Raw genomic sequence first — 13,961 nt, 5'->3', positions numbered from 1 at the left:
TTTGAATTGGTTCCGATATTTGGTGAGCAGGGATCCAAACACAGGACTTCGGATGCAAAAGTAACCACTTAGCCGCTTTAAGAACAGAACAGTATAAAGATAGAGGATGAAAATTGAATTGTATCCTCTCTCTTATTGAAACAATGTTAACAATTACACTTTAAGCATTGCCTACCTGCAAGCAGGGGGAACTACGTATGGTATGTGAGCAAATACAATCGAGGACGGACCGACCACAATTGGTTCTGATGCATTTACATACACAGGGTTTAAGCTAGGTATGGTCCCGGATGAATCTACGTGCAAAGCGTTTCCATTGAGCAGCATGGTTTGGCTTTGTATATTTCCGTCCTTCGCTGTTAGATGGTATTCTTCTCTTTCTGTTGAACTTTCGAGACCCTGACGGAGCTTGGCCACATGTGATCTATGAAGCTTGTGTGATTTGTGTTTATGTCGCAGCGTCCATGTAGCGTTGAAGGCAACTCTGGCCTCGATGGCGGTGGTATTGTGCAGGTTGATCAGTAGTACCGTAATCCCTTTCTGTAAGATGAAATCGTAATTAGGTCAGAAAAACAAAGACTGCTGGTTGCTGTCTTTCATGGTAGTGAAATTGTGGTTAAGACTTACAGATTGTTTTGCGCAGTGTGCGTAAGCACGTATCTTTTTCGGTCCAGAGAAGCTCGTTGCTAGTACGTTTCTTCCCATCAACCGATGCCAAAGAAGAGCGCTGGTATGGAGAAAGCCAGCATAAAGCAGCAGGTGTGTTAAAACGTTGTCTGAATTTGGCTTCGAAAGTGATTAAGATCGGTATGTGGTTTACCTGTAGTAGTCGGGATTAGGTTCGAAGGTGGTAGTATTCAGTAAACCATAGTTTCCGCCGATCAATGTCTGTCTGCAGTACGTTTTTGTGTCATAAGTTGCTGACATTCCCAGCTGATCCAAATACCTGTTTGAAGCACCGAAATTATGATTCTTGCTGGAGATTTAAACACAAGAGAACGAAAGAAGATGCTTTAGATGCTGTGGCCAAGTTACCAGAAACTATATACAAATGTATTGGAGACAAGATTACGGCCGCTGTTGTAAGCTCCTCCTGCTTCCCCAACCCACGCAGCTGCCGAAGTTGTAGAACCCTTTAGGATGCCGCGGAGGTTTCTGAATGTGCTAGAAATACCGTCAAGAACAGATGGATCGAGAATCTTTTCAATAAGGTGTTGATCAACCCCTGAGAACACAAAAGCAAAGATTTCTTATATCAGTTAGGAAGTTGCAAATTAAACCGATAAACAGGATGTTTCGCAATGTGTTTGTTCAATCAGTTATACCTGGCCCTAGATTATATATATGATGAGTGACAACGTCTAAGGATGTGGTGGTTTTATCTGTGTAGTCTTTGAACCAATTGGCATCGAAAAATCCTCCCGGAGATAGGATTAGTGGCTTTGGTTCGACGCCCTTGTAGATGTCTTGTACTATCTTTTGCAGAGCAGTTGTATCGGATACATACTGACTTGCCGAGATTGTTGTTCCGATTCCATGTCCACACAATTCATTCCCTGAACAAGCATTAAAACTCCTTCAGTTTCTATACACAAGTACATTAAACTTACGTGATGTTTAAGGACATTTTGGTGCGAAATGCGCTCTTACCGAGCTCCCAACCATGAACTGTGTAGTTGTTTTTGACGTTGTAACGGATGAAAGACTCCGAATTGGTGTAGTCCCAAGCTCCAGTTGCAGTACCGTTCGAATTAATTGTTCTTCCGGTGAGAGCATTTAACCCGAAGATAATCTTAGCCCTGAAGAAATCGTCCATCGGATGATGTCACTTGCTCTTGTTTTAAAAAATCTTAACTTTAATGAAGAAGCACAGGGAAGAGAGATTATAATTGTTACCCGGCTTTCTGAAAAAAAGAGCTTAATTCATCCCATCTCCTCATGGGCAAGCAGCCCTGAGTGAAACCAAACATCTCAGAAGTGCTTTTTCGAAAAGCATTACAGCTTTGCTTGTTGTCTGGTGTAGCATATATCACCTTGTCTTGCAATGTGCCGCCCAGTCTAAGTTTCAATGGTGAGAAAGCTGCACAATTAGCAGAGAATTAAGAAAGTTTTTATGCTCTTAATTATAAATGCCGGATCGAAACCCGAGTTTTTATAATGGAATCAAGAAATTCCTACCCTTTATAGCATTTAACAAGATAGTGTTCTTTAGATCCTGCACAACAATTACCATACAAATATCAGAAAGCATTACAACTGCTAAAAGTATGAACAAGAACACAAAAGAAAGAGAGATTTCGGATATTTTGAATTGTACATTCATAAGAAAAGTTAAATTTGAAGACTTAAGATCAGTTTAATTGTGAAAACCCCGGAATACAATCTGCTTCAATAAAACAGTATGCCAAAAAGATTTCTGATTTCTGATTATATACAAATCTAAAGAAAAACATATGAATGTGTAGGCGTTTCTGGAGAGAGAAACATTATGTATATGTATATGTGTATGTGTATATATATACCAGATTGAGGAGAGAAGCACGACCCCAGCTGCATGTGCCATAGTCACATTTCTCAGGAGGCCACCAATCAAGAGTTGCACAAATAAAATCGTCGTCAATTTTCCCAATGGCGTCTCTGCCATTGATGCGGACTGTGCCTTCCACACTTCCTCCTCCAAAACCAACCTTTGCATTTACAGAACAAACCAAGAAACCAAAAAAAACCCAGAAAATAAATCCCATTTGCCAGATATCAGAACCCATCTGCAACAAGATCTCTCTCTCTCTCCCAGTTTTTCTCAAGCTCTGTGTGTTTATATATATATGAAGGATGAGGAGGAACCCATGAAAGAAAAAGTTAAAGCTGAGATTTCTGAAAATTTGCCAAAAGTGAAGGTGTTTTGTAACCAAGTGGGATGTGGGAGGGGGAAGAGAGAGAGAGATAAATTAACAGTTCAATTCAAAGCGAGATCTCTCTGCAATTTTGACATAATTGTGTTGCACAGAGAGAGAGAGAGAGAGAGAGAGAGAGAGAGGGAGATTAAAAAAAGCATGCAAATAATACATACAAAAACTATTGGGAATACACGTGAAGAGAAATCTACTCCACGACATTGGTCACCTTCCTCTCTGACTGTACCCCTATACATATGGACCATTGTCGTTAACTCGTTATTACTTATTAGTCCTGTATCATGGAAAATACTTGGTCTGAGGTCGTTCTTTTTTACAGATAAATCTTTTTTTTTTTTTTGCGTGATTTTAGCACGTATTTTTTCATTCGTGTCAATATGTGATTTGCATGCAAACATAAATATAAGGGAAAATTAGGTTCACATCCTTCTTTTTGTTACTCCATTGATTAAAATCCTATTCACTTTCAATTTTTGATCAAGGTCCTTGGTATTAATAACATCATTAATTATTTGAATAATAAAATATTTTTATTTTTAAATATATTCCTTTAGTGTTAAAAATGTTACAATTAGTATATTTATATTTATGGCTAAATTTTTTATCATATATTTTTATTTTTAGTTTGTACCAATTTTTAATTTGCAAATATTTTTTTAATTTGTACCAATTTTCTTTTCATTTTTAATTTGTACCCATATATTAGTTTCTTTTTGTGCCCATATTTTTTAAAGTTTTATTTGTGTTTGTACCCATGTGTATACCATCACGTGACATTGTATATTTAATCAATGATAGAAAAATTACATATGGTATATTTATGTTTTATGCCTAAACTTTGTACCATATATTTATATTTTTAGTTTGTACCCACTTTTAATTTGCAATTTTTTTTTTTAAATTTGTAGTATTTTCTTTTTAGTTTTATTTTGTACCCATTTATTAATTTCTTTTAGCACCTATATTTTTAAAAATTCATTTGTACTCATAATTTTTAATCTTTTATTTGTACCCTAATTTATTTATGATGTATCCATTCTTCTTTATTAATGTACCACTTTGTTATATGTGAAATATACCAATTTTTTTGTAAAATGTACCAATTTTTTTAACACTATGGATACATTCTTTTGCCATTTATTATTTCTTATTTTTACATAATTTTTATCCATTTATTCAATTAAAATGTTTGAATTTTTTTTTATTATAACCGTTTCTAATAGTATTATAATGAAGGATTTTAAATTTATAGGATTATAAATCTCATAAAATATCAAACAATTAATTGCAAAACTATAAGAATATAAATATTAATAGTAATATAATGAGGTGTACAAAGTCAAGGGACCTTGATCAAACTTTGAATACTATTAAGGTTTTAATCAAAGAATGTTAAAGATTAGGGACCGCAATCAAATTATCCCTAAATATAAAGACGTAATAATCAAGTATGTGCTCAAGGTTACTAATAGTTTTTAAAAATACGACTGCTCCATGGAAGAAAATTACAGTTGTGTATAATTGTATATAAACTTTTATTTTCTGTGGTGAATTACTTTTATCTATGTAACTTATTTTATGTAGATAGCTCAAATTTTAATCAGTGAGTAGCTTAAGAAAACGCTAATCACTCGTTCAAACTTGCTTTCCTTTCAAACGAGCATAAAGCATGGAATTAAGTTTGTAGTATGGAAAAATGTGATGTGGTGGGGTTGGAAGTAGCTTGCAAGTTGCTAAGTAGGTCCATGACTTTGCTTTCCAAAATGGAAAGTACAAACCTTTCCCTTTACCAAAAGAAAATCATGAGAAATGGTTGATATATGCCGACTATTACTGTTTGACAGCCGGATAATGCTAGAAGATAAAAAATTTAATTCAAATTTACGAATCAAATGTGTTATCAATAAGAAATAAACACGTTAATTAACAGTTAATTAATAATTCAATCATTAATAATCATATCATTAAGTTCTCTCTAACATTACCCTTGACAGGCACCCACTTGGCCTGCATTTTTCGATTCGTAACATGCAATTCGCTCGGGTTAAAAAAATTAATCATTTATTTCTATTTTTATATTTCTTTTGGCAAAATTAATAGTAATTAGGGTAAAATGATTAGAGTTTTTTATTTACGGAAAAATGATTAGGGTTTTTGAGTAAAAAGCGAAACATGGTTTTATTATCCACTTTCGTGAAAAGCTAACCTAGTTGACGTAAGTATTGTTTTGCATGTCTGATGTTGATGCATTTATTTCCATAACATTTTTGGTGTATAAATTAATTTGTGTTAAAAATAAAACAATTAAGGTTTTTATTTTACCATAAAGAGAAAAAAGAGGTCGACAAGTGCACTTTTTTATGAAAAGATTCGCGAAAAATTAGAGAAATAGGATTAATTAACCAGGGGGAAGTTTGTATTAAAATACGATTTGTGGTCATTTAATTTCTTATTTCTCGTGAATTTACTTTCGAACCCGAAATGCATGGGTGAAAACGCAATAATCTATCTACTAGGATATTGATAATACATCTGTTTACTTATATAATGGGAACTGTTATTAGCACTTCAAAAAATCTCATTCTACACTCTTCATAAGTGTATTTTTCTTTCTAAATATAGAAAGTTTGGAGTGCAAAATGAAATTTTTGGAGTGCCAATAACAATTCCTTATATAATAACCTATGATGTATGTATCTGTGTTTTGAACATACTGAAAAATCTCTTAATATCAAGGTGGAAGTTTGTATGTGATTATTTAATTTCTTATTTCTTGTAACTTTACATTCATTGGAGACTCACTCTGCTCTCCTTATGTTTCCCTGCTATTGATGATAGATCATAGAGGATCTAATGGCTGAGTGGAAGCATTGAATTACGAAATTACGGAGTTATAAAAGTTTTCAAAATGATATAAGTATTCGAGAACTATTATTGATACTTAAAAAAGTCATTCGACAATTGTTCGATACAATTACTTTAATGTTTTTATAATACATAAGTGCATGCAGTAGCAGATGTGCCTTGGGATTAAAGTGGTCTTAGGACTATTCAGAGTTTGGAAAATATACATGTGAAGGTCTTTCGAGGGTCCTTTGAAGTTTGAATGTTTGGTATGGGTCATTTTGTGTCCACCGAGTGTTTGATGCAATGTCAGTTAGACATATCTCGACAGCACTATGCAAGGTACGTCAAGAGCACTTGACAAGTTCAAAGATTACTTCGGTATATATCAATATTTGTTAACATATGTTTAACATGGTTCAGCTTATGACTACAAGTCCATCAAGTGTTCGACAAAATGTCTCGATGAATAAACTGAATTTTTTTCGCCCTTCGTGCTCTGTTTCTTTTGAAAAAAAAACTTCGATCTTTTTACACTGAAACCCTCCAATATTCAATTCATAAATCCTTCACTGAGTGCATTACAACTTTTTTACAATTTCATTGTTTTGCATGTATAATGTGAAAAAATCAAGCTCGAATTTTGTGAAACGAAAAATCTTATAGTACAGGAGTAACAATTTTGATCCACGATATTAATATGGTAATCCTTTTATAAAAAGTTTTTTAACAAGTTTACCTTAGCTTTATGTGAACACACAAGACATAAAATTCAATTACTCTATTCTTATGATATAAATCTCAATATATCATGAGTTCCTCATAAAATTTCTAAATCTCCATCCCTCTCATTTGATTATTATTTCCATGCCTTATAGTTTTAATTAAATTTTGTCCAATTTCTTTCGTATGACCTAATGTCATCGTAGTTTAGTTATTTGGTTCTGACTAATAATTTCAATTATTTACTATTCATAGGGTATTTTCTTGGGTGAGCAGGCACAACATCAAAATCGAAGATGTTATAGCCTACCAAGTACCAAGAGTTTGTTAGAGTACTCAATGAAACGTCAATATTCATGTGCATGGCATGGTCCAACTCCAATCACGTATTTATGTTTGTTCCTTCATGGTGTGTGAAAGACTCTAGATATACTCTTTCGTAGCTAGCTATCTAGATCCACACTCTCTTTTATCCAACAAGGCAACAACCCATATGGATTATGGATATGGTATCTCCTTCAAATTTTAGGTCAACTAAAATTATTTTTTAAAGTATTATAGTTTAATATGTTGAGGGCGAGCTTTAGTCGAACGAAAATGTTTCTTATTTGTAAACAGAAGGTCATAGATTTGAGTCGTGGAAACAACCTCTTTGCAAAGAAAATATTAGACCACGTACGATAGATATTTCTCCTCCGACCATCACAAAGCGAGAGCCTTGTTGGCTTCGGGTCACACTTGTTTATTTTAATATGTTAAAAAGTATATATATTTTTCCTTAATTACTTTGACTTGTCAATGGGATACGGTGAATTTTCACCCAAAACAGAACCACCAAAACCTAATTCATTGGATGTTAGATAAGATATTGCTATCTTTTTGTGGTCTTTCGTGGACTTTGTGACAATATTATTTTTATTCAAAAGCCGAAGCCTTAACTTTTAATTATTTGAAATTTGAATTGTGATCTGCTCACACCCACTACACCCACCACTGCCGTATGGGATTTATTTTTAGATTAAGCAATAGCAGATGGTAGTATATATTTGTAGACATCGAAATTTCGTAAATAAATGTTGACCGATAAATCAAAGTGTCAACGCTCATGTATTACATAAATTTTACACGTAGCGTATGACTCAACGAAAATTGAAATGAGTTGGAAAAGTCATCAAATAGGACACGTGTCAACACCTGGCAGAAACGACTTATTTCATCTGGGATATTATATTCAAAATTAGGCATTGGAAAATTCTATAAATACAAGCCCATTTCATTCATTTAAATGAACCAATTCATATTACACCTTGAAGCTCTGAAGCTCTGAAACTCCGAAGCTCTCAAGCGTCCAGGTTCCCGAAGAATCCAGAAAGTGTTCTTCGTTCTTCGTTCATCGTTCTTCCAAGATCAAGCCCCAACGGCCCTTTGGATCAACAATCATCCACCAATTCAAGATCAAGCCCCGACGGCCCTTGAAGAAAGTGTTCTTCGTTCTTCGTTCATCGTTCTTCCAAGATCAAGCCTCGACGGCCCTTGGATCAACAATCATCCACCTTCAAGATCAAGCCCCGACGGCCCTTGAAGAAAGCGTTCTTCGTTCTTCGTTCATCGTTCTTCCAAGATCAAGCCCCAACGGCCCTTTGGATCAACAATCATCCACCAATTCAAGATCAAGCCCCGACGGCCCTTGAAGAAAGTGTTCTTCGTTCTTCGTTCATCGTTCTTCCAAGATCAAGCCCCGACGGCCCTTGGATCAACCATCCACCAATTCAAGATCAAACCCCGACGGCCCTTGAAGAAAGCACCATCGTTCATCATCCGTTCATCCAAGATCAAGCCCCAACGGCCCTTTGGATCAACAACGTCGACAAATCCACACATCCAATCGTTCATCAAGATCAAGCCCAAAAGCCCTTGAAGATCCGTTCATCACTGTTCTTCAAGATCAAGCCCAAAAGCCCTTGGAGATCCGTTCATCACTGTTCTTCAAAGATCAAGCCCAAAAGCCCCTTTGAAGATCCGCTCAAATCCACCTTCAAGATCAAGTCCACGGCCCTTGAAGAACGTTCATCCTTAGATCAAGCCCAACGGCCCTTTGGATCAATCACACATCCACAAATACGCACTTTACGGAGATCGAATCAGAGAATCAAAATTTGAGAGAGATTGTAACCCGAAATCATCAAAATACAAATATTTGTTTGTGCACGTTCGTTCTTGTCTCTTTCGTTTTCAGGAATTTTCCGTGTTCACAAATTGGCACGCCCAGTGGGACAATCTCTGCCTCTCATCTCTTTCTCCGTTCAAGAAATTCAAGCGCGCTTCCAAAATTAATGGCATCAAGGAAGGCTCAAACTGTTCCCGCAACCGGCGCAAAGAACAAAAGCGTCCTCGTCGCAACTGGTGTCACTTTGGGCATCATGACTCGAAGCATGGCAAGAGCTACTTCTGCCGCCTCTTTCACCTCTGCATCAACTCTGCCAAGGGAACAAAAGCACCCAAGGCACGAGCCTTTGATCACCTTAGCCTCACTAAGGGCACCAAGGGGGGAAAGCCCAAGGAAATACTCTGAATCCATGCTCTCCGATGCCGATTCAAGCGACAGTTCAGCCATGCAAGTCATGACCATTGGAGCAACTTCAATCGATGAGCAGCTGGCTCAAATGAATGAAGCAATCGCAAGGCTAACCCGAACTGTGGAAGAAAAAGACTTGCAAATTGCAGCACTAGTCAACCGATTGGAGGCGCAAGACGGCGATAAACCCGACCCAGATGATGATCCACTAAAAGGAGGAGCTGGCGGAGATGAATAACCCCCGGTGAAGAAAATCGATGGGAAGCCGGAGCCAGACCAAGCAGCGGCACTCATGGGATCTCTTTCTATCCAGCAGCTGCAGGAGATGATCACCAACACCATCAAGGCACAGTACGAAGGGAACTCACAAACCTCATTGTTCTACTCGAAGCCCTATTCCAAGAAAATTGATGCCCTAAAGATGCCAAGGGGTTATCAACCACCAAAGTTCATGCAGTTTGATGGAAAAGGAAACCCAAAGCAGCACGTTGCACATTTCGTCGAAACTTGCAACAACGCGGGGACGGAGGGAGACTACCTCGCCAAGCAGTTTGTGCGCTCGCTGAAAGGAAATGCCTTTGAGTGGTACACGGATCTAGAGCCTGAGTCCATCAACAGCTGGGAGCAATTAGAACGAGAATTCCTTAACCGCTTCTACAGCACCCGCCGCACTGTGAGCATGCTAGAGCTAACGAGCACAAAGCAGTGGAAGGACGAGCCAGTCATTGACTACATCAACAGATGGCGCACTCTAAGCCTCGACTGTAAAGACAGGCTCTCGGAAACCTCTTCAATCGAGATGTGCATCCAAGGCATGCAATGGGGTTTGCAATACATCCTTCAAGGCATTAAACCACGGACTTTCGAGGAATTGGCCACTCGCGCCCATGACATGGAGTTGAGCATCGCCCATTATGGGAAGAAGGAACCGATCGCCGACTACAAAAACGACAAAGTTCTTGGGCCAAAGGTGGAGAAGGCTACGTGGAAACCCACCAAGGAAGCAATGACGGTCAACACAGCTCCCGTCAAAATCCCTACATGAGGCAAGGCGATTCAAGCCGAAGGCTTTCGTGATCAAGAGATGCGTAGACGCACTTTGAAGGAGCTTGAGGAGAAGACTTATCCATTCCCCGACTCTGATGTGGTTGCCATGCTAGATGACCTGTTGGACAAGAAGGTGATCAGTTTGCCTGAGTGCAGACGGCCGGAAGAGATGAATCGTACCGACAGTCCAAGATACTGTAAATTCCACCGCTTCATCAGTCATCCGACAGAAAAATGTTTCGTGCTGAAAGATCTCATCATGAAGCTGGCTCAGAAAGGAATCATCGAGCTAGATCTTGACGATGTGGTGAAGTCAAACTATACCACCTTCACTTCTGGCTCTTCCGACTCAAAGTTTTCACCTCAACCGCTGGGGGCATCCTCCAAGACAAGCAAAGTTGAAGGATGGACTCAAGTCACTCCTAAGAAATTGCACAAGAAGCATACGTCTCATCCACAAGTCCGCCAATCGGAAAGGGGGCAAAGCAGCTCTTGTCAACCTTCAAAGCAACGTGAACGTGTTGAAGATGATGAAATTTCGACATATAGATCGTCCATCCCTATCACGATGCGTGATTTCTTGCCCGAAGACTTCTTCAATCACTCGGTCAAGGCTCCTTGCTATGGAGATTGTGAGGAACGCCTCTCCAAAATTGCTTGACAAATTCACCAATGCTCCTTGTTCGCACGAGCCTAAACTGCACGAACCAAAGCTCCTTGTCCACAAGAGCCTAAACTGTAGGACACAAAGCTCATTGTCTGTAAGAGCCTAAACTGCAAGACACAAAGCTCCTTGTCTGTAAGAGCCTAAACTGCAAGACACAAAGCTCTTTGTCTGTAAGAGCCTAAACTGCAGGACACAAAGCTCCTCGCCTGCACGAGCTGAAACTGCAACACGGCACCAAATGCTCCTTGTCTGCACGAGTTGAAACTGCGAACGACACCAACGCTCCTTGCTTGCATGAGCTGAAACTGCAACACGGCACCAAATGCTCCTTGTCTGCACGAGTTGAAACTGCGAACGACACCAACGCTCCTTGCCTGCATGAGCTGAAACTGCAACACGGCACCAAATGCTCCTTGTCTGCATGAGTTGAAACTGCAAACGACACCAACGCTCCTTGCCTGCACGAGCTGAAACTGCAACACGTCACAAAGCTCCTGGTCTGCACAAGCATAAAAGGCAACACCAACGCTCCTTGCCTGGACGAGCATAAAAGGCAACACCAACACTCCTTGCCTGCACGAGTTGAAACTGCAACACGGCATAATGCTCCTGGTCTGCACGAGCATAAAAGGCAACACCAATGCTCTTGGTCTGCACGAGCATAAAAGGCAACACCAACGCTCCTTGTCCGCACGAGCCTAAAAGGCGACAACAAATTGCTCATTGCCTGCACGAGTTGAAACTGCAAACGGCACCACCAAAAGAAAATACAAAAAAAAATATATCTATGTATTTGAACTACGTCATGACTTGATCCCTCCTCAACTGAGGGTACGTAGGCAACTTGAAACTTCAAAACTTCAAGTACAGTCACATCATCAACAAAAATACAAACACTTTGAAGAATAAAGAGCAAATCCAAAATACGAATACTTTATTTCTTTAAAGGAATGAGTTGGCAAGCGGCAAGGGCAAGTAGCAAGGCCGTCAACACCAGCTTCGTCACTCTGGCCACCATGCTTCAAACGACGAAGAAACTTCAATGACCGCCGTCAAACGACTAGCCAGTCATGAAGCTCGACGCTTTACATTCTGCCTCAAGCTCCAAGCGGCAAGGGCAAGTGGCAAGGCCGTCAACACCAGCTTCGTCACTCTGGCCACTATGCTCCAATCGACGAAGAGACTTCAATGATCGCCGTCAAACGACTAGCCGGCCATGAAGCTTGCCACCTTACATTCTGCCTCAAGCGCCACATAGCAAATCCCCGCTGCAGTCTCTTGCACAACCCCACACGGTAAAAGTGACGCGCTGAAAAGGCATAGATATATATATGTATATATGTGTGTGTTATGTTAAATAAGTAAATACATATGTTAGAATGTGTTATGTTAAATAAGTAAATACATATGTCATAATGTGTACTGTTAAAAAAAACAAAAACAAAAAAAAAACGTATGTTATTATGTAAAAAATAATAATAAAAAAAAGAAAAAATAAAAAAGAGAGATACATGTTTTATGTATTTACAAAAAAAAAACATATGTTTTATGTATTAATATATATATATATATATATAAAGGGCCTCAGAAGCAGCCCGTGTCCAAAACCAGATCAACCCAGGCCCGGCTGTCAAAGCCCAAGTCTCTCGCAGCTTTTTCTCCCTAGCGAGCTCAGCTCTCATCCTCACTCGGCCCTAAGCCTCGTCTCCACCAATAGAAAGGGAGTAAGAGCCCGGGCCTCCTTTTATTTCACAGGCCCAGATGCCAAGACCAAACCCGGCAAGAAGCCCAAAAGACCTTGCCATCTTCCTCCCTGTCAGGATCCGACATTAAAGTCACTGTCGATCTCTCCTGATCATCGTCAATAGCTGCAATACCACCTCAGCAGATTTCGGTCATGGCATCAAAGCTCTGCGACTCTTGCCAATCGGCGACGGCGACTCTGTACTGCCGCACCGACTCCGCCTTCCTCTGCGTCAACTGCGACTCCAAGATCCACGTGGCCTCGTGGCTGCTCCCGAACCCCAAGGCGGTGGAAAATCCAGATCTGAACTCGGGGCAGTGCTTGTTCCAGGAAATGGATCCGTATCTGGATCTGGACTACGGGCATATGGATCCGAAACTTGAAGAAGCTTAGGAGCAGAACAGCTGCGGCGCGGACGGCGTCGTTCTGGTGCAGAGCAAGAACATGCAGCCTCTGCTAGTTAACGACCAGAGCTTCGAACTTGACTTCTCCGCCGACGCAACCCGATTCCGGCAACCGCTTCTGGGGCCGAACCTTCTGCTCCCACGACTCTGTCGAAAAATTCTCCTGCCTCACAGCCGACTGCAGCTCAGGAAAATTGGAGTGCTCAGGCAACGGAGCCACCCCGCCCGCCACTCTCGCTGAATTCACACTCGACGACTCCGGCGGGCTTGATTTCTACGCCGTCAGAACCACCGTCAGAGACCCTGACAACCACAAGAAGATCTCCCACCTCACGGCACTACAAGAGTTGAGCCTCCAGCTCCCACCTCCTTCTCGCCGCAGGCGACCGCCAGAGCCGCATCACCCTCCTTGATCTCCGCCATTGATCCCGCCACCAGCGTCCATGAGCTGCTCGAATACCCCGCCTACACCAAATTCTCTATACTCTTCCTCCTTCCCAACAATCGCGGAGAAGATGATCACTTTCCCTGATCTATCAGCTGGAAGCTCAGGAGGCTCAGTCTCTGATGCCAAACCAAATGCCTCTTCCTCTGGAGCGTCAACTGCCAAGGATCCATGCTTTCCACCTTCAAGTTCAGTCACTGGACTTGAAGGTTGTAGCTTAGATTGGTGTCTCTGACTCGGCTTGAGGTTGTGACTTGGGTTGGTGCTGCAGGATCCATGCTTTCCATCTTCATGACTCAGTCATTGGACTCGCAAATGATCCTGAAGCTTTTGCTGAACTAAGAGAGCGAAGATTGGCGCTGTTGACGGTGGCGAAGAAGCTTCGGAAGCGCTGTCAATCTGTCACTCCCCTTGTAGAGGTGATGCAGCAGCAGTGCGAGGAAGGCAGTGGTGGTGCAGTAAAGGTACAGTGGTGCAGCAGCAAGCGAGATAGGGCAGCGTAGTTTTGTGCAATGCTTTGTGCAGTGAGGACGACAAGGCTGTGCAGCAAAGAAACAGCGCAGTGAAGATGCAAAACAGTGTGCGGTGCAGAAGCAA

At 40.5% G+C, this 13,961-nt stretch overlaps 1 protein-coding gene across 1 annotated transcript; it reads right to left on the bottom strand.

The window, feature by feature from the left end:
- Positions 1-107: 107 nt before the first annotated feature.
- Positions 108-3,056, bottom strand: LOC126602393 (heparanase-like protein 3). Its single transcript, XM_050269239.1, has 9 exons — positions 2,523-3,056; positions 2,179-2,215; positions 1,897-2,080; positions 1,651-1,799; positions 1,326-1,556; positions 1,036-1,225; positions 821-946; positions 628-727; positions 108-540 (listed from the first exon to the last, which is right to left on the bottom strand). The coding sequence occupies exons 1-9, from the start codon at positions 2,763-2,765 to the stop codon at positions 172-174; spliced, it is 1,629 nt and encodes a 542-aa protein (XP_050125196.1). The 5' UTR covers positions 2,766-3,056; the 3' UTR covers positions 108-171.
- Positions 3,057-13,961: the final 10,905 nt, after the last annotated feature.

The sequence above is a fragment of the Malus sylvestris genome, chromosome 15, assembly GCF_916048215.2.
Source record: "Malus sylvestris chromosome 15, drMalSylv7.2, whole genome shotgun sequence".
Classification (NCBI taxonomy): Eukaryota; Viridiplantae; Streptophyta; class Magnoliopsida; order Rosales; family Rosaceae; genus Malus; species Malus sylvestris.
Note: the sequence above shows the minus strand (reverse complement) of the source record. Positions and strands in the feature narration are given on the sequence as shown.